Source organism: Rhamphochromis longiceps, linkage group LG1 (genome assembly GCF_057381845.1).
Source record: "Rhamphochromis longiceps isolate RC_006_pf linkage group LG1, R_longiceps_female_GT1.1, whole genome shotgun sequence".
NCBI classification, from domain to species: Eukaryota; Metazoa; Chordata; class Actinopteri; order Cichliformes; family Cichlidae; genus Rhamphochromis; species Rhamphochromis longiceps.
In genome coordinates, this window is record NC_140557.1 from 18,517,618 (window position 1) to 18,539,758 (window position 22,141).

At 39.7% G+C, this 22,141-nt stretch overlaps 1 protein-coding gene across 2 annotated transcripts in view; it reads right to left on the reverse strand.

Annotated features, from left to right (window-relative positions):
- LOC146678571 (uncharacterized) overlaps positions 1 to 13,445 on the reverse strand; it is a 38,580-nt gene extending 25,135 nt beyond the window's left edge. Inside the window, exons 1-2 of one of the 2 annotated variants that reach the window (XM_085401073.1) lie at positions 13,226 to 13,445; positions 8,869 to 8,944 (exon numbers count right to left, since the gene is read on the reverse strand). In XM_085401073.1, the coding sequence (XP_085257199.1) occupies positions 8,869 to 8,944; positions 13,226 to 13,247 (98 nt within the window). In that variant the 5' untranslated portion in view covers positions 13,248 to 13,445. The remainder of the gene's footprint in view (positions 1 to 8,868; positions 8,945 to 13,225) is intronic. The other variant, XM_085401066.1, reaches the window with a different exon arrangement.
- Positions 13,446 to 22,141: the final 8,696 nt, after the last annotated feature.

Below are 22,141 nucleotides of genomic sequence, written 5' to 3' on the forward strand. Positions count from 1 at the left end.
TTCTCCTCCCAGTGTGGAGAATGCTGTGGGGATAGAGATGACTTCATTAGCAAAGGGGCCAGCCACGGTAGAGTGATAAGCCTGTAGGACAGGAAAGATAACTCATCTGGCCTGGTAATGCTCACAGCCACACAGTATATGGATATAAACCAACAGAAACACACACACAGAAAGAGATAGATTTTTCTTCCTGGTGAATATGGCCCTTCGTGCCATTATGCCCTGAGCCACCGGTGTCACCATTGCTGGCTCATGACCTTATTTCCAAAGAACATTGTGTCTGCAGCCAGCCTGCCGCTCCCTTGCTCCTTCCTTCGAACCGCTCGAACCCTATCTTCTATCATCTCTGTTGTTCTCTACTCTCTCAAAGGCTTTGTCAGTGGCCCTGAAACCAGCAGATGCACTTTCCTTCTGTCTCCATGGAAAGCGACCTTTTCCCCAACAGTACATCCACCTCTGACTGCACTGACCTTTACCCACAGTCCAGCCCTAGTCATCTCTCAGGAATGCACTGAAAACGGCACATCACACAGGTGCATTCATGCGGAGAGCAAGCTGACAAAGGACAGAGAGAAAAGCTGGACACAAAAATGAAAATGACAGTTATGTTGTAAAATTGATGTTCACGTGGAAAGGGGAGGGAACAGTAGGCTTTGATGAATAGTTAGTGGGCTGTTTTTGGCCGAGGCACAAGTCAAGGCTGCCACCATGGTCTCTCACTCACTCTCTCAGACAGTCAGACTCTCCTCCCTTGTCACTTTGTCGTACACACTAAAAGAAACGTGGTTGTGATGAGAATAAAAAGCTTCACAGAGAAGTTCGCGCTACTTTTACTTGTCCTGGTTAGTCGCTGCTGGACACATGTCAGAGGTTATGAAAAAATGCAACAAGTGCTTTGTTCAAAATCTACTAACGTCTAAAGTGACTAATCTGGGTTCATTTCTGTCAGCATTTTGTGTAATGTTTTCAATATAACAGATTTCCACTTTTTCACACGAGCGTAAATGAGTTGCACACAAGTCTTCAACACTTTAAATAATGCAGTGTTCAGGATTTGACACAATTAATACTCAAATCTTCTCGATCTGGGAATGAGCCGTGATATCAAAACATGGAGACACACTCAGCGAGCCTCGCACTCGACTGGCCTCATCGTCTGGCAGAACAACAACAACGCTGCTCACAAAGAAAACACGGATGCATTAGTCACACAGACAAAGAACTTCCTCCACACTTGATTTAACTTAATTTTTCCAAGGTGCAGACATAAGCAGAATATTTGTCCTATTTGTAAGGATAAATTAAATAGCGAGAAATCCATCACTGTAAACTGGAATACACAGCAAAGTACTTTTTAAACAAATGGACACCAAAGCAATAGGTGAGCTATTTTATTTGTTAGATACTTTTTGAATGCAGATGAAAAACATCCAATATCATATCCCTTGCTCAGTTACTTTTTGCAAAGTTAGCAAGGACAGGGCAACTACTTCGAGTTTATGAAAGGAAATAAATGTTATTTTACTCCTACCATGCATAAGTCACACAATCTCAGATATGAGCTCACACTAGTCTTGGGCATAGATCAGGAACAATGATATCATGTCAATTCTAAACCCAAAGCCCACGCTGGGAAGAACACAGGAGGCGGTGTAATCAGGTTTTGCATCTATTTTACATATTTATTTCTCTTTATATGTTAGAAGTGACAGAAGTCTGTTTTTTGCATTTCTAATAAATGTGAGGCCTTTTTTTAGTTTCTCATTCTGTGCAAACTGCACTCCTCTCTCTATAAATAATGTTTACAAATGTCATTTTAAAAATTGATTACAATGTGTTGTGCGCACATTTGGCTCTGGGTAGGGATCATAACAGCTGGTAGTCAGCTGCGTTGTGACAATTGAGAGACACAGAACTGTATCCAGCAGAAAGAGGTCATTCTTAAAATCGGCGAACATTGACAGTGCCTCAGTTTGCCCTTTGTTTTTCCACTGCTGGTGGATTTACAGATGTCAGCCAACCGAGCCTAAGGCGAGACCCTCATATACAAACTGTCAAAACAAGTGCTGCATGGAAACAAATGAGGAGGAGGAGGATATTGTTTTTTAAGATTCAAATGTAGGTTTATGGGTTATTCCCAACACTGCCGTCTTGAATGACAGCTTAAGCTTTATGTCATCTGTCTTTTTTAAGAGTTTTTATTGGTCTTTCATGCTGTAAAACTAATAGTGCACGCCATGCACAGTCAAGACAAGTATGTTTAATTGAAAGCTGTAATAGGATGTGGCTGTGTAGTGTATATATCCTACCGAATGTTTGGAATTTAATATTCATCTTTGTTTGTTTTCTTTAAAATAACTTGGTTTAAACCTGTCTCCTCGTTCTTCTTTCCCCATCATCAGAGGTGACAAAAGTACAGACATTCAGTATTTAAGTAGAAGTACAAATACTTCTGTTAAAAAATACTCAATTAGAAGTACTTATATTTACTTCAAATCGAGTACAACTTATTTAAAAGGCTCTGAAATGTACTCAAAGTAAGAAAGCTCTTTTGAGGACACTTTTACAAGCTATTTTTGTGCGATGCCATCTGAACCTCGTACTATAATAATTTCACAAAATTCTAAAAGCACATGAGAAGACAAACTTTATTTTAGTCCAAATTTAAATTCTAATGAATGTACCCGGCTTGAATCAGTTATGTAGAACATGAGGCTAGAAGAAAAGGAGAATTAAAAATATATATATTTTCTGTTGCCTGTGAAATGAGCACAGTCAGGGTTAAAGGGGGATTCAGTGGGTGGAGGAACCTTAAGATCGACTGCAGTGGTTCCACGTAGGGAAAAGAATCACATCCCAGAATAACTTCTATTGTAAGATCCATTCGATTTTAGATGTACAGGCTGTGATCAGCTGACCTGAGGTTTACTGTTTACTCTTTGTGGATCTACACAACTGAATTCAACAAGATGTCAGCAGATGTTTCATGAATGGTCTTTGCTGATTTCCATCCTCTACACTGACAGTACAATGTTTACACTGTCTTTATACTTCGTTCAGTGAATGAATCTAAGCATCATCAGCTTAAATTCAAATTCATCTCTGCAACACTTAATCTAGCCTAACTCTGACCATGAACACCAAAGCCGCTGTGCACCAGTCACACACTGTTCTTTGCTTTACAGCCATCACAGAACATTAAACTGCAACCTTTAAATACCACACAGTTAGTATAACTTAGTTTGTTTTCCAGGATGTTTCACAACACAACTTTACATCAAATACAGATCCAAAATCTGGTTTAACAAATGAGGTGCTATATCAGATACAACTTATATCTCTTTGTAATTGATAACCATTAGGATTGCTTTTCATGTGTTACTGTTAAAGGGTGCAGAGACTTGAAATAATAACTCCCCTCAAATGTCTTAAACCAAAGGTAACACGTCTGTTTTGAAAATGTAAGTGGTAGGAAATATAGATATTTGTGTTAAAATGTAGGACGTAACAGTAAAAAGAAAAATAAGTACTCAAGTAAAGATACCTGAAAATCGTGTATAGTTACAAAGTATTTGTACTTGGTTACTCGCCAGCTCTCCCCATGTGTGACAACACATTCCCATTCACAGTGCCAAGCTTGGAGAGTACACTCAAGAGCCACTTTGATACATCTGTTCAACAGCTTCTTAACTCAAAAATCTAATCAGCCAATTACATAGCAGCAACTCAATGCATTTAGGCATGTAAACATGGTCAAGACAGCGTGCTGAAGTTCAAATTGAGCATCATAATGGGGATTAAAGGTGATTTAGGTGACTTTGAAAATGGCAGTTGTTGACACAAAAAACGGCTGGTCTGAGCATTTCAGAAATTGCTGATCTACTGGGATTTTCCTACACAGTCTTCTCTAAAGAGAACATATATTATTTTATGACACAGTTTGGGCCCTTTAATTTGTAGACAGAATAAGAAAGGCTGAGATGGTTTTTACATGTGCAAAAGAGAAACAGTGAAAGGATTTTGAATATGGAGCTGCCAGGCAACAGGAAAAAAAGGGTCCACAGAGAAGATTCATGGATGTAGTAAAGGAGGACATCCAGAGGGTTGGTGTGACAGAAGAGGATGCTAGGGTTAAAGTGAGATGGAGGCAGATGATCTACTTACGTGACCACTAAAGCTATTATACTCTGTTGCGTACACGGACAGGGACCCAAAATTAAGTCACAGGTACCTAGCGGTCCCTAGTGGACTTGTGGATGTGGAAAGCATAAAACCTGTTTAAAGGGACCAGCCAAAGGAAGAAGAAGAAAACTTTGGGCTCCTTAGTACCAAATGAATATTGTTTAAATGTACCATCTTCTAATGGCTGCTTCCAGCACGGTAGCACACCATGTCACAAAGCACAGGTCATCTCAAACTGGTTTCTTGAACATCACAATGAGTTCACTGTACTCATAGCCTACAGTCACCTCAATCCAACAGAGCACCTCTGGCATGTGGTGGACTGGGAGATTTACATCACTGATGTCCGTTGATGTCGACATATCTGCAGCAACTGTGTGACGCTATCATGTCAATATGAAAAAAAAACCTTGAATTTATGTATTGATAAATTAGGGATCTCTGAAGGCAAAAGTGTACCTAATGATGTGGCTGGTGATTTTATAGTGTTACCATAACCAATAAAAAAAAGAGCAACATTAAATGAAGTTAATAATATGACCTAAAATATTTCCTGTCACTCTCTTATCCATCGCCGTGCTGTCAAATTAGCTTTTAAGTTCTGGTTCACTGTGTATAACGTAGGACTTCATCATCTACTGTTTCTGGCCACTTCAGAGTTCATATTTGCCCCTTCTGCCCCCTTCAGCGTCTTTGAGCTGATCTAACAGATGGCTCGCACTGTTTCCATCCTAACACCGACTCCTCTATGAGTAGCCCCTCTCATAATTAAAGAAGAAATCAGACGAAAATACCAGCGACCAGATGCTCAGCACATTGCCACTCGGTTTCAAGGCTACCCTCCTATCCCCCTCCTCTGTGCCTCTCTCCTTCCCCTTACCACTGAGAAAACCAATGGAGCAGCTAGTAAAATGAATACTGTAGTAACCTTAAGATAGACTGGACATACTTCGGGGAGAAAAAAAATTACAACTACAGCCACAAAAGTCTTATCACACATAACAAGGGGAGAAGAAAATATTAGTTAACATGACTATGCCTGTGTGTTATTGTTCCATCTTAATTATAACAGCAAGTGCTTTGAGAGACAAAGGCCAAAAAAGACTAAACAGCAAGCCTCCCTCCATCACCCAACCCAGTCTTCTATCCCAAGCCATGGGTTAACTATACATTGACCGCACACACACATTCAAGCACACACGCTCCTCTGAGACCCCTCATATGGCACCTGAGCCTTCCTATATGGGCCACACAGTACAGTGCAGTGAGCTTTGTAGTAATGCACTGGAGCACACAAGGGCCACGGCTGCAGCATCAACAGCATCTGGGTTGTGGAACATTTGCCACTCGCTACACCCCATCACTGCTTCCACAGCTGTGGCTCACCAATAGAGAGGACCTGTGACAGTCAGAAAGCATGAACGATAAATGATGACAACACCCATATGTTGCCAGGGTCGCTGTAGAGGAAATAGCCTGGGGGTAGATATAGTGCATGAGAGAATGGCAGCAGGAAGAGACAGAAGAAAAAAAACAAACGTGCTTGATATCATGAGGCAAGAAATGACTTGCAGTGCATTAAGACATCAAATGAAAACCTTTATTGGGTTTTACTATCAATAGAGTTTAAAATTTTTATTGTGAGCTTCATAATCCAGCTTTCAAGCCATAATAACAGTTTAGAAAGAGTGGTAGGCTACATGGTTTTGGATGAGTAGATTACACTGCTTTAGCATCTTAGACATGACTTAGAAAGTTTGTTTGCAAAGTAATCTAGGCCACAGGCGAACGTTTGTTGGCCAGCGCTGTGAGAATAGTGGGAGGGAGTAGTCAGGGCACGCTGCTGCTAGCAGCACAAAGCAAGATTACTGGAGCCTGGACAGAGAGATTTTTTGGTAGCTGCCTCACAACATTTTCATGTGTAACTGTAGCTGTACTGCTCACATTTTCTTTAGAAATCAAAATATATATGTTATGCAGAGGAATTGTAAACACTGCCTTCCAGTAAGGCCAAAAGAAAGCATTTTATTCCTTTTTATTTTGTAACTTACTGTCATGCATTTGATTTTGCCATCAGTCTAACGGTTGGTAATTTTGGTTTGTCTTGATAACTGTTGATGGATTACCTTTTAAAATGTATGGAGAAAATTGTCCATATACACAAATCCTCATTGCATAAACTTTGTTGAATCTTCCTCTAGTGTCACTACGAGTTTGTGATTTGTCAGTTTTATTAAATTGTGTCCCTTTCAGGATGAACTGTAATAATGTAATCCTCTGACTATCCCAGCGTGTCTCAACTCAGGTACTTCTGTTAGCAGGCTGCACTCATGCAGTGCATTTTGTGAACATCAGCAATTTGATGCGTGTCTGACCATAATGCTAAATTCATTTCCAGGGAAGAGAACAGTTGTGTTTAATAAAACCAAGATGACACAACACGTGTGATGTTTGGTTTGAGTTGCAGGGCAACTTCCTTACATTCTGGTCACTCAGACGCTCAGGATGTTGGACATTTAACCATCAAGAAACCAGTTGCTCACCAAAACTACTTGTAACTAGTTGCCAAATACAAATAGAAAAATAAATAAATAAATGCAGTAATGGGCAGCCACTGATTTTTCCTACTCGCAAGGACACTGCTGTCCTATTTTTCCTTTAGTGTGACTGAGCCACTACACGCAATTAATCTTCTTCACGCTGGGTGAAAATTGTTTGGTGGTTTGTGCTATGTGGCTAGAAAAATGACCACATGACCACTAAGGGTGAGAAAAAGGCAGTTTTTCATCCTCATGTTTTGTGACAGTTAGTTAGTACACCATCATGCATTCATGTACCCTTAAATGTGAACAGACTCAAAATAGTTTGAGTTCCACACTAGTTTGAGTGATGATCAAAACTCTGCAAAAATAATTACATCCACAAGTCTGTGCTGTAAGTGATATATGTCAGTATAGTAATCTAAATTGTTTATCAAAACAATACCTGCTTATCATTAGAACAGCATTGTCCATAAATACGCTGACGTGAAGATTAGCATCAGGCTTAAAGCACCACTGCACATGCGTCACAGAGCGACCCGCATGACTGTAATCATGTTTTTTGCATGTATTAACAGGCTGGATGTGTCCCGTGCTTAGTTTAGCCTGCTGGATGTGTCTATAAGCCTCAAACGACCACAGAAATCCAACGTCCTCTGCTTTAAGTCTATGTCATTTCTGCAAAATATCACGGAGGCTATATCAGGCTACATTGGGGTTGCTACCTCAGGTGTTTTCCACTGGGTGTTAGTCATCGTGAGTATGTGTGTTGTATGACTAACCTCATTAATGCATGCAGTGCTGTTGAATAACTGCATGGTGGAATGGCTGAATAATGTTTGGGGGTTCAAGGTTTAGGCAGGGCTGGTTAGAGGGATTGGAGCAGGGAGCACAAGTAGAGAGCTGGATTAACTGTTTTCAAGGACATGCTGTCTACATAATACATAATGACCCATATTGCACTATTTTTACATCTATACACCACTCTAATATATGATGAAACCAACAGAAGGACATCAATACAGCTGCCTTGAATTGAAAATCATCAGTGTGTATTGTGGAGCTGGAAACACATGTGGAGGCCCTGTTGCACAGAAGATAGAATATTAATGAGATTTTCTGATTGAGACCGAGACAAACAAGTTGGCCTCAATATCAGTACATCTGTTAATATTCATTTTCTATTCTTGTTTGCATTCCTAACCTACTTTGCAGTATTTTTTTTTATCCTAGAGTGGACGTCCGGCAACATATTTTAAAAATTAATGTTTTTCTCATCTTAGCTTCTTAAATGTTAAAAAAACACTTTTGTATGCTTTCAGAAACTATCATTTAATTTGGGAATTTGGTGACTTTTTCTAAATTTCTTGGACTTTTCTATTTTGTTCCCCTTTGTTTTAAATTAATTTTGAAGGACATACATGGATTTACAGAGTACATACAATGAGCCATTACCAGTGAGTGCTACAAAATGAGGATCGACTCAAACTTAACAAAAAGACAGTACTCTCTGTGGTTTGTGCTAATAAAAGGAGCTTTGGCCTACAGAGCCGCAGCCAGAGAAAAATCTGCAGTTCAAAGAGAGAGTTCGAGTTGAGTAATGAAGCCATGAACGAATTCAAACAAGCCCACACACTGTCATCTCTTCCACTACCCCTCCAACTCCCTTCCCCAGCCATCTGAGCACAGAGTTTACGTTAGTGTAGCTGCACACCGCAGTATTGAACTGTCAGCAATAAACAGTAATCAGCTCCAATCATATGTGTGCACTACATCAACAGATGGATTCAAACATTGACTGATGGAGACAGCACCTCTGGCCAAAATCAATAGCAGCTTACATACACTGGTATGAAGCTAATAACAAATAATGCTGCATTGATTGGAAAGCTGAGGTGCAACCATTGAGTTACAGATAAAGGGCTGCAGCAAATAATAGAGCGCATGATTATCTCTGAGTGTGTGGGGGATAGGAGAGTGTTCCTGTGTGTGTGTGTGTGTGTGTGTGTGTGTGTGTGTGTGTGTGTGTGTGTGTGTGTGTGTGTGTGTGTGTGTGTGTGTGTGCTTTGTGGGCTTTGTGGGTGTGTGAGCTTTGTGGGCTTTGTGGGCTTTGTGGGTGTGGGGAGGTGGGCGGTGTCATACTCACCCATAAGTGGTGTTGCTGGCCCTCTTACTGGCTGCCCTAGAGCGGCTTGACTTCAACTCTCCACTCATGCTCATGTCTGCATGAAAGAGCAACCAATTAACTTTGTACTGATACAGTAAAGAGCGACATACTGCAACACAACAAAGAGAGAGTACAAACACACACACACACACAGGAACCTCCAGATGACTAAATGGCATACACATGGTCATGTTTATCCTACACTTGGGTCTTCTTTATTCTGGCAACATTTACATAATCTACAGCAGCTTGACATGATGCTGACTAAAGGGCCAGCTAAGACTGACAGAAGCCAGTATCTGTTTTCACGTCCACCTCCCTCCAGCCACTTTGAGCTAGACTGTTCACTCCATTTTTATTTCCTGTCTGCAAGGATACATTGGAAACTTGGCACAACCTCTAAAAAGCTCAACTGAGCTCTGATCTCACTCTTTCTCTCCTGCAAACACTTTTATATACATGTTTGTACTAGCCATTTAACCATAAACCATCTTGATTACAGGACACACCAGCAGCTCACTGCTCTCACTGTGCTTGCTCTCTTGTCAATTTACCAAAGGTGAGTAAAAGACAAAACAAAAACAGGCAGGAGGTAAGCAGCAAAGAGACGGGGAGAGAAGTCCAGTCTGACATGGACAGATGGGTGGTGAATGGAGTGTGACTGGGCCAGCTGCACATACACTCGCACAGCATGATTGTCAAATGGCTGGAAGCGACAATTAATTAAGTATGGGTTTGAAAGTGTGAAAAGAAATTTAGACATACGTATGCGCCTTTACCTCCCAAAGTAGACATAGTATTTTCATGAAAAAGTGACTACATCTCCTTACACTAAAAGGACAAAAGGCCTACACATTATCTTTTAAATATAATGGCTCGGCATTGTGTGCCAGGAAAACAAAACTGAGTTTTATAATGAGTTTGCTGAGCAACAGGATGACTGTATGATTGACTGCGTGATGAAGCCATTACACAGGAAGAGAGGGGAGGATGCTGCTGAGCACAGTTGTGTCGCTCAACAGGAGCAAAACCTCAGGAGGTAATCAGAGTGCTATCAGAGTAAACAAAATCCTATATACACCACAGTTAGCTCCTCCTTTGCAGACTTCACATCTATGCCCATGCATGTATGCACGTATATATATGTGTATTATACTTTGTTTTGTTTTGGGGGTTTTCTGTTCAGAGGTATAGTTTCAAAAAACAAGGCAAACTGCGTTTTGAATTAAAGTGACTTCACATAAATGACAACTTTTTTTGGTGAGCCACACACAGATTCTGCCCTATAGTTGGCTACAGAAACATAGAGGCCCATGAAAAAGAAGTGACCTCACAGTGTTATAAAATACTCCACCCTGCTCTAACCACGGTGAACGCAAAGGAAAAAGTGATTCATGGTTGTTGTGATGCAATATGCATTTTTTCCCCTTGCAAATACCAAACAGTCTCACTTTAAGCAGCTACATTGTGCATTTATTAGAGCTATAAAAAAAATAATAACTTGTTTGAAAGACACTACTATTGTAGGCCTTTGGATAAAATCATCTGCTAAATGAATATAATGCAGACTAAAGAGTTTTGAGGACATACATATAGTATTGTGGATCATATGTCAAAATTGTAGCTTTTATCATGAAAACATGTTGCAGATTACAACCACTATGTTTCACTACTGTCATTTATTATCCATTTATACCATCCATTTTATTGGAGGGCAATCACAAGTAGACTATTAGTTTAGTTTTATTTCTATTTTTGCTTCTAGTTTAGATGACAGATTTAAGAAAATATATGGTTTAAATATAAACACATAATTGAAACATTACTACATCATCACCGTGTGGTTAGAAACCGTACAGACAGCAATTCTGCAATACGTGCAAAATTGGATTATTTTCAACGAATACTAATATTTCAGCCATAACAAGATTGTGTAGTGATTCAGGACTCATTTACAAATCCATGACCAGCCTGAGAGATTCCAGGTGCAAACTGGCAGGGAGATATAGAACTCAAACGGCAGTATAATCTGATAGACAGTTATTTCGTAAAACTGGCTCAAAGAGCATCAGAGGACACAGCAAGGTCACATGCGATCAGCTGTAATGGGTTATAAAGCCTCAGCCTCTGCCACAGTCCATCACTATGCTTTGTATCAGCGGATGTCAGGCTGACTGCCAGAGTGCCGCTTCATACCCAGCCAAAGTTAGAGCCAGCTTAATCACACTACCTGGAAACAAAATTACATAGACACAATGTGGAAAAGCTTTTCTTGTTCTGAGTTTTCAAAGCTAGAAGGAGCCTAGATTTCCCCTGAAGATCCCAGTCAATCAGCACCCACCCTGCTCTAATGAAACCTTGGACCTGGATCAAAGTTAGGAAATAGGAATCTGTGTATTCACCTCATTGGAAAACACTGAAAGTTGCTTTAAGAGTCTGCAACACATGCATTAAGGGGAGTCTGTGCACAGCACTTACTTTATTTTCACAGATTCTTTTTTAGCAAACAGTCTGAACGCACACACACACACACACACACACACACACACTTGAAGTCACGGATGTGTGGGAGATTGGATAATGTGATCAGATAAAAACAGCTAAATCTGCCGTCTTCTATCATCATTTTTATTTTCATCCCAATTCTTCAATTTATCACGCGTTGGGCTGAACCGCATCCCTAAATGTTTGATGTATTTTTCAGTGTAATTTGATTCAACATCTTAATCGAGTAACTAACTTCAGAGCAGAACGCAAACGCTTGAGCTGCAGACTGACACTGAAATTTTCAGAGGCATTTAATTCAAATGGAATATTTGGTAATACCGTTCGCACACTCACTTTGCTTTTCTGAAGCGCTGCATCCTAAAAGTAAAAGAAAAGAGAGCGCGTATGGCTGAACGCTTTTGCAACAATCATTTAAACCAGGACTGCAAAGCTGATTTCAATTTAGCAGATTGGTTAAATTACAAAAGAACCTTGATAAAAGATTAAACTACAGTAAGATATTTTCTGCTCTTGTATTGTTCTTTGTCTGTCCTTAGTGCCTTTTCTTTTGATTACTGGTTATTGGCTTTACTTAAGCCTACTACTTATTCTGGACCAGAACAAATTTGTCAAGGCACAGTATACAGTACTATCAAGCAGCACAACCAGAATAGCAGAAATTAACATTTTATTAACCTAAATTTGATTTAGACTTACAGTTGATGATATCATTGTGACTGTAGGATCACATAAATCCCCCTCACTTGTCATAAAGCTTATTAATTAATTCACATCCTGGTAGTGTTGACGATGTCTAGGTATAAGTGCAGCGTGTGCAGGTTTTGTCGATATGCCGAGTCTCTGCACGTTCCTGCAACCATGAACACTTAGTTTCCACTCACAGATAAAAACACGAAACTGTGTAACATAAATTATTACTTACAGCTCTAAGGAACAAATAAAAAACAGGAAATATACTGTTTGCTGGCATGGATACATGGTAAGTTGAGAGAGATGCTAGTGTGCTAAAAACCACGTCTCAACAGTGAAGCAGATTGCAGCATTATAGTGAGGGAGACGACAACAGTGACTTGACTTTATTTTTGCACTGTGGAAGTATTCAACAGTTTAAGATGCGTTTTACTTTCACTGTGGAGTCTTTTAGTCTATACTGACCTTGTCTGAAGCCTCTGCTTCCCCACCAGACAAGTAGCTTTGAGAACAGACTGAGGTTTCCAAACTAGTGTGGAAGTTGTGAGAAGATATTGGCACTGTGCCTGCATGGTAATGTAGTCTTATTAGAAACTGTTCATGGATGCACTGTTCACTTTGCAGATGAAGAAGAAAACTAAAGAAATCTCAATCCATATGGAGAGATGGGTATTACAACATAATTAAGCTATAAGTCATTTCACTAGCAAAAGCCTTTGTATCCTGACTAGACCATGTGCTGACCTTGCCAATATGAGAAACACACTTGGCTTTTGCTTAAAGGTAAATTTGCCTGAAACACCTCTTAATGCATCACAGTGTTTAACATCCTCAAGTCCAGTGTCTCCTATATTACCACAGCACCTTCTGATTGGACTAATGTTTACGGACAGGGAAAAGCGAGAAAAACAGCTCTGAGGTACAAATGTAGAGAAACCGGAGCTTCAGGCTGAAGTGCACAGATGAGCACACAAAAGCTGAAAAGCTTCCAGGATGAAGGGGGAAAATGGCAGTGGAGAGAAAAGGAATGAGAGGAACAATGGCAAATACTGTCTTTCAGAAACACCGTGGTGCATGCAAACATCCACTAAAACAGGCATCATCACACATACACAAGGAAACACTTCGGTATACTCACATCTTGGACTGAACAGGGTCATATCAGGGATGCAGAACAACCAGAAGACTGTTGAGTGGAAGGACTAGCCGAGGATTTCTTTCCTTCTGTTTTATAACTCTCTCGTCTTATGTCCTCACTCTCAGACTATGTGCGCGGTGTTGTTTGCGTGTACGCGCGCCGGTAAGCGTGTGCTCAAAATACTGTTTGGCTGACTGCTGTGATACTACTGAGTCAGTGACAAACCAGCTAGAGAAGCACCAATGGGATGTACCAAATTTGTTATTGTGGCAGGGGCGTACGGGAGCACTGGAATGTTCCATTAGCTGGAAAACTGGAAGGAGGGTAGGATGAGTGCGCAGCTGCTTCTCCCCACAGCAACAGGAGCTTTGGCAGGAGCTTCGGGCTTACAAATTCAAACCAGGCGAAAAGGAAGCTGCTATAGTGCATGTAGTGCATGTGTGTGTTTGTGTTTGCACTTTAATGCATGTGTCAAAGAAGAGCAGAAGCCTGAAGGCACAGATGTGTGTTTGTTTCACTTCACATGTGCACTATACAGAACTGTAGTCTCTACTGTATATAATTAGCACGACTAAAAGTAATGCAATAGGGAAATAAATTTTCCACAATCAAAGGACAAAAGTGACCTATTTCCCATAGTTTCCCGTGTCATTAACATGCAGTTGTCTGCTAGGTTTCACCTCTTTTATGATTTTTCATGCTTTCAACTGTTTTTCAGGTCAATTTTGGTGCATTTTAATACAATTATCTGTCAAATAATATGCTTTGTGTTGCCATCAATTCTATTACTGGCTCACTCAAGAAGTCTGGCCTCCTGGTTTTGGCAAGTGAAATTCCATTTATTTTCCATTAATTTTCTGCTGCTTATCCAGATTCAGGCCGAGGAGACAGCAGTCTGAGTTGAGAATCCCAGACTTCCTTCACCACAGCCACCTATTCCAGCTCATCCTTCTTATCCGTAATCTCTTCATGGAGTCCTGGGTCTGCCCCAGGGCCTCCTCCCTGAAGGACATGCCCAGAGTAGCTCACCTAGGAGGAGGCATCCTAGTCAGTTGCCTGTACCACCTCAACTGGCTACTTTCGATGTGGAGGAGCAGCGGCTCTATTCCGAGTCCCTCTCAAATGACCGAGCGCCTCACTCTATCTCTAAGGGAGAACCCAGCTAGTCTTCAAAGGAAAATAAATGTAAAAAATAATAATAAAAAAGAATATGATTCACTTTGGATCTCGCCCCAGTCCATCTGTCAATCTAATGTTCTCCCTTCACTCGTGAACAATGTTGAATCAAATCCACAAAACACATGTAGACTGGTTGGACAAGTGCAGCCTTGAATATCATCGAGATTATAAGCTGGTCCAGTGTTCCAGGCAAGTGAAATTCCAGTATTTTATTGTATGCTATTAGTGTGGTGATTGGCAAATATGATATGTTTGAAGTCCATGGAGCAGCTTGCTAACCAGAGTAACTTAGCATGCCAGCCTCTTATTAAAATGTTGCCACTTTGTCTTAAAGAAAAACAAAATCATCTGTAGCTAACATGCTAATACAGCTTCAAAACAGGGCTCCCTCAACCAATAAAATTTAATCACTGCAGTCATGCCCATCTTTTATATACAGTTTATAGTACACACACATTATGTGAGTAAACAGAAAATAAAACAGGAAACGATCATATAAGTAGTGACTTTATCTCTACACAAAACCTATACTGCACTGGAGGCAAGTTACATGTAAAACAGCTGAGAAAGTAACCGAAGATTTCATTGCAATCCTAGTAATGTCCCATTTCTCAGCATTATTTCCATCTCTGGGATCTTGATTATAATTAATACTGTATCGCAAAACACACCCAGCAGAATCCTGTTTTGCGTGGTGAAAACTGTGCATGCTGTCTAATCGCTGTTTCACTTTTGTTGCGCGGTAGTTAGAGAGCGAATACACCTGAGGGCGTTTAATCTTTCTAGCTCCCGAGGAGGGGGCTTTCATGTGGGGTTTGTTTAATTAGCTCCTTTAACTACCAACACAGAGTGAGACTGGCTGCAAGCCAAACTTTAATCTTAGGCAACTCTAAAATGATTATTAGCTCTTTTCACACTACACTTAACCCAGACAAAATTGCTTTATTAAACTGTTAACTCTTGGATAACTGTGTTGTTAAGTGACAAGGAGCTGAAACCCTATAACTTATCACTCAGTAAGGTAGAACAGCACAGTGTATCTTGTATCTTTAGACACTTTTTTATTAGCTGCCCAGTACAAAAACACATAACAGGGTGATTCTAAAAGAGCTTTTATTTGAAAACCTGAAAGGTTTAGGAAAATGGAAAGTGGAAAAGAAGAAGTAGCAAACCTAAGAAAAGGGATTTACAACAGGTGAACAGTATGAGAAAATCATGTCCCTGAAAAATAGGAAAAAAATCCAGCAAAAACCTGACACTGGACCTGAGATGAATCTGGCCCTTCAGCTGATCTGGCTACTGTTCACTGAAGCCTCATCAGAAATGGTTTTAGTGGAAGGATGGCTGTCAATGCCGTTTCCCTTCCTTAACAATGCCATTCTTAAGGAAGGGAACAATCATCATTCCATAAAACCTGTTGGCACTGATTATGAGTGTTGGTTCAAATCCTGACATATATACATATGTAAGAGGTCAGGAGAAAGCTGGAACCGTGGGTGTCAGCAGATGTCTGTAAAACACAGTGGAGGTTCTGTTATGGTTTAGGTCTCCAGTTCAGTTAGTGGTGTTTGGGATCTTGTCAAAACTGATGGAATTATGATCGTAGTACCATGATGGTGAATTTGGATCCATCATGTAACATCATCTGGAAAGCATCTGACTTGAAACACCTTCCTTTTTCAGCATGACAGTGATCCTGAACACCCTGCTAATGCAGTAAAAGCATACCTGGTCTGAAAGCCAGGATTTCATCATTTTTGAAGTAGTGTGGGGTTGTGTTGAACAGAACAAAATCAGCCAAAATATACAGAAAAAAGTACTACACAGTACTGTGATTCAGCCCTGCCAAGCGAGCTACTCCATGGATTTGTCATAATTATAAAATGCATTTATTTATTTTTACATGTGCCTGGTTTAGTTAGCATTTCGCAGCTCTTTCTTTTGTGTGAGAGTCAATATCACAAGTACAGTTCAGAATACTGACCACTACTCAAAATCCAGCGCAATTACAATACGGAAAAAGAGGTAGAGATGATATACAGGAAGCCTGTTAGGGATGGGATACTGCTGTTTTTTTTTTTTCAGGTTGAAGGTACTTATGGTGGAAGTTGAACTTTATTTGTGTAGTGGTAATTTAAAAAAAGTAGTGTGTGAATAATAGTGTTACGGTGATACACCTACCCAGTTAAGTCGAAACTCAGTATAGGCCTGCAGAAAGAAATTTGTTTTAGCTGACATACTCAAGCTGTGCTTAGCCATCTGAAAAATTGACCACATAGCAAAGCATATGCTGTGGGCTATATACTCTTGATAAACTCTCATGAGGAGGCAGGCACCCATGCTGAGGTTTAGCATGAAGTAGTGACTGAGGTCAAGAAATAAAATAAAATAAACTTTTCCTACATGAAAACTTCTAAAAATACTGTATTTTTGTTGGTTAGTGATGCATCTTGAAAAATTTGTAATAGACTCAAGATTCTTAATTCCTTATTCACATTCATACTGTCATGGTCCCTCTGCCCTCTTGGTCTTAGACCTGCTTTCTCGTCTACATCTGAAGTAGATACTCACACATCTGATATAGATGATTGGTTGTGTATCTTAGACTGCCTAGTTTTGATGCTCTGTTTCCTGGTTACCTGTTAATCCATACTTACCTGATTTAGCCATCACAGATCTTTTGCTGGTGTATCCGCCTTTTGGAGAAACCTACCTGTTCAACTATTGTCCACTAAAGCATACTTACCTGAGTGCAAATTTGTGGATTTTGAGAATACTTGTCTGTACACACCCTTGTGGAGAAACTGCAAAGTCCTACATCCATGCCTCTGAATGCCAAAGAAGATTAATCTAAAGCCTTCCTTGTAAAGACAGTTACTACTATCCTGAACTGGCAACCTGTGTGAACAAAACACTCTTACCTGCCAAATCGCCTGGTTGTAATTGGACTTAACTCAGCAAAAAACAAAACAAAAAAAACCCTGAAACTCATTGCTTGAACTATTGTCAGTACTTAGTCACTGTCTGAAAGTGTTCATTAACACCATTGCACTGCGTCCTGCCATCGAGTCTTTTGCACAAACTGTGACACATACATAAAACACAAAACTCTTTTGTGTTTAAAACATGAATTTACAGCTGGAGTCTCAGTTTTCTTTCAATTCTCTGCATTCAAACGCAGATCCTAAGAATATATGAAAAGAGTTATTTTTTGTACTGACACCTGGATATCAACAAGTCATACCATGTACTCCAGCACAGTTATGAAGCAATTAAAAGAACAGAATTGAACCTTTCAATATCAGTACGTTACAGCTGATGTGGATAACAAAAGAGCATAAGTGAACGCATAGTGCATTCTCCATCTCCCTCTTAAGGTCTCAAAGTCTAAAGCTGGCAATCACCTGCTTGCTTTCAAATGAAACAGGTCTTCATTTATTTCAGCTAAAGCTTCATTCCTTTTCTTCATTTTTTTCTATTGGATAGAAAAATACATAGAACCTACTTTGTTGGCTGTTTCAGAAAACATATACATGCAACAATACTAGCAAATACTTTGCACTGTTTAAAAAATGGGAACAATAATAATAATCTGGTCCTTTGCAAGTCTTACCTCAGTTGGATAAAAAAACATAGCATCTTACACCAAATCAGTTTATTTATGCAACAAGAATTAAGTCAGAATGCAGAAGCAGTCCTGTGAAAACTAAGTAAGTTTAGCTTCCATACGAATTAAGAGGCGTAGAAGCAGCTAGGTGCTGATAATCGAATGCATTTAATTAATTCATCATAACCAAGTGTGAGCATCTCTGTAACAGCAGACGTTTGCTGGCTTGGAGGAATCACATGTGTGTTAGCATAGAGTCAAGGAGAACATCAGTGGTAAATGTAAAGAATCAACAATTGCCTATCAGTACTGGAAGGTACATGGACATTTACAAAGAACCAACATGTGGACTGACAAGTGGAAAGCAAGAGTTTCCAATTTTCCTAGAGGAAGTAGCAACAAATGGCAAGGTCAGACTGTGCAACACTCAGAGAAACTGCAAAACAATACAAGAGCCACAGGCCTCAGTTAGCATGTTAAATATTAAAGTTCATGACACTGGAAAGGTTGAACAACTATGTCTCGCTTGGAAGGATTGCCAGGAAAAAAAGTCTCTTCTCTGTAAAAAACAAAATAATGGCAGCAGAGCTCAAGTTTGAAAAAGTGCATCTGAGCAAACCACCCTGTCCTGTTTAGACAGGACAAGAACCAAATGGAAATGTTTGGCTGGACAGCACCAAGTTTATTGAAAATCAGACATATCGTATCAGCACAAAAACCTTGTACCAGCTGTCAAGTACGGAGGTGGAGGGTTGATGATTTAGGCCAGTGGTCCCCAACCCCCGGGCCTTGGACCGGTACCGGTCCGTGAGTCGTTTGGTACCGGGCCGCGAGAGTTGAGGCTCAGGTGTGAAATGTATGTTTTTCAAGGTTTTTATCGGTTTTCAGCGTTATTTTGTTATCGTTTTTATCGTTAACTCTGTTTTCCTGGGTCTTTTCACGTGTGTTATGAATAAATCTTCTTTTTTTCGGTATCGGTACTAGTTTTATTTTGTTGTATTTAAAGGCCGGTCCGTGAAAATATTGTCGGGCATAAACCGGTCCGTGGCGCAAAAAAGGTTGGGGACCGCTGATTTAGGCCATAAGACCATATTGGGATCTAGATATCTTGCAGTCCTAGAGTCGACCATGAACGCCTCTGTATATCAAATGTGAGGCCATCTGTCCAAAAGCTGAAGCTTGACACAAATTGTGTGATGCAACAAGACAGTGGTCCCAAACACAGCAACAGATCTAATATAGAAATCGAAAAAGAAAAGAGTCGAGGTGTTCCACATGGCTCAAAGTCCAGAACTTAACCCAAGTGAACCTTAAGACAGCTGTGCATAAACAAATGCCCAAATGAATTAAAGCAACGTTGTAAAGAATAGTGGTCCACCTTTCCTCTACAACAATGTGAGAGATTAATAAAGTCATATAGAAAACGAATGCTTCAAATTACTTTAAATTATTGTGAGATTCTTCAAGCAACTGAATTATCCAATTATTTACTTTTTCACACTGCTTCTGCGCTTTGGCTTAATTTTTGTTAAATAATCACTCTTGTCATTTATATTCATATTTACAAAGTTTAAGTACTTACTATGGACCACATTATTTTTATGATGTCCTGAAACTTTAGATTAGAAAGATTATAGAAGTACCTCTATTTGACTGAACGTGCCTGTAAAAGAGGATTATATGAGCTGGTCCATCTGTAATAAATACAGGATGAATTAAAATGTTCTCATTTTAATTTACTTTGTTCTGTTATGGGATGACTCGGCAGCATGTCCTACACACACTCTCCTCTCCTGATTAGCCTCTTTTTGTGTTCACACCCAGACAGACAGCAGCAACCAATGCCCAATGAAAATCAGTGTTCAGCGAGGTATTACTGTATCTTGACATGATAATCTTCTTTTTAAATGCACCACTGCACTCTTTCCTCCACCATGGAGCACTGCAGACAGCTCATACATTATCATTGAGTGCCTTTTCTCTTTCCTTACCCCTTCCTTCTCCATGTCACACCCACTGAATCCCCCACCTTCCCCTTGCCACTCTCTCCAGCTTGAGTGTCTCAGTGTGAAAACCTCATTATGTTTTGCTACTGGACCTGCAAACTCAATTGGACAGCAAGTTATAGTTCATGTCTGAGCCAGTGTGTCTGCTATTGTGTTTCTGTTTGAGTGTGGATGCGCATGCATTCATTTCTGTTTTGTGTGCGTGCATGCACCTGTATGTGATCTGTGGTGAATGAATCAAAAGGGCTCCATCACTGTGACAGTCCTCAGGTGGGGCAGTTTTTTTAAGCATTTAATAACTGTGGCAGCCGTGTAATTTGGCTGATGATAATGGCTATGCATTTCAAGACAGCTTTATACTGGCACTATTCAATTAGCTTTAATGCTAACCTTGAGCGATCGGGCTAAACATATTCTTTTGTGCAGTACAAACATTTTATTTATGACCAAACACTGACCAATGCTTCCAGAATACCTATAAATTATTATGAGTTATACTTTAAGATGTTAAAGTGTAAAAGATGGTATACAAAAATCGACAACCTTGGATTGTAATCTTTTCCTGAAAATATAGCCCAGTGTTGTGAGGTTGTAAAACATGAATTTGGACTTTGTCTTTATTGTGAGGAGCTTGAATGTGAGATAACAGTGTCCTCTGTGCAGTTTGATCTCAGTTTTGGATGAGGCCGTTTCTCCCTGGAGCATCTCTCGGACAGAGACCACACACAAAACTGTATGCTGTTTCCAGACTTGTGATGTAGTGAACAAAGAAAAATTGGCTTGACAAAGAGCACAGTAGGTTCCTCAGAGGATGAGCCAACCTATATTGGGCATTCTCTGATGAGTAATTAGTAGGAGGATTCAATTATGTTCAGAGATAGTGAGAACCTGAAACTCAGTTAACTTTGCATTACTGCCTCCTTCCCTGCCTCCTACCGTGAGAGAGCGGAGAGTGTGGCTGAACTGAGTCGCATTCTCAAACAACCCCATTCATCATCCTCGAGAGCCCTATCTTTTTCTGTCAGGGATAGTCTTGTTCACTTGGACTGCCCAGCTGTGACGAAAGAAAAAAAAATTTCTTAACTAACCAGAAACTTCTGTGTCATCTTGAGAGCCTGACAGAAATTAGAAAAGACAGAAAAACAAAAACAACTCAACAAGGAAAATATGAAAGAGACTAAAACTATTAAACACACTTAATAAAAACAAATATAATCATATACAAACAAACAAGCAAAAACGACCTTAAGAATTAAGGGAATTTTTATGTAGAGCTTGAGCACCAGCAAAAAAAGAGCCAATTCAATTTGGTGCTGATTTGGATAAATATGAGGGTACTGGAAGTTTGTTTCATATTTGCTCAAAGGGGTTCATACGATTGTTGGTGTTTTCTATGTTTTTTCTGTTTTGCTGTATGGTCTTTAGCTTACAATGTAAAATGCCCTGAGGCAACTGTTTTTCTGATTTGGTGATTTAAAAATAAATTTCAATTGAAACTGAATTGAATATTTCCATCAGACCAGCACCTTGTGACCAGGTGTCCCCTCAAACAATTTGCATTGATCTCTTGCTATAAAGGGAGGTGTGCACAGCATGCCAGCTGTTCTAAAATGCTAGAATATTTCAGAGTAGTTTAATAAACATTATAGTGAATTGATATTTGATATTGCTCCTTTGGCATTTAAGTACTCGGGCATGTGTACATGTCGTCATATTAATTGTTTTTCTAATAAGCAGTTATGAAGTTTGGGTACTGTAGTTATGATGTAAGAGTACTCTCTAAGTATCCTTCTGTTTTGGTCTTCTTTGCTTCAACTGGACACAAATTATTGTGTTGTAGAGGACAAAACTTTTTTTTAAAAAAACTTGAGGGTGGCATAGTGAGGATATCATTTTTTTTCACCAATATGACATGTTGCCTGTTTACTGCACAAACTTTATGCATTTTTCTGGATTCATTTATCTTTAGTAGGCCTTTCAGATATAAAGGATAAACTAACTCGTTTAAGTACACAGTACAGATCTACTCAAGCGTTGTAGATTTTCAATTCAATGGAGTTTTATATTTATGTATCAACAAATCACAACAACAGTTGCCTTTGTTTTTTTTAAGGTAAATACCCT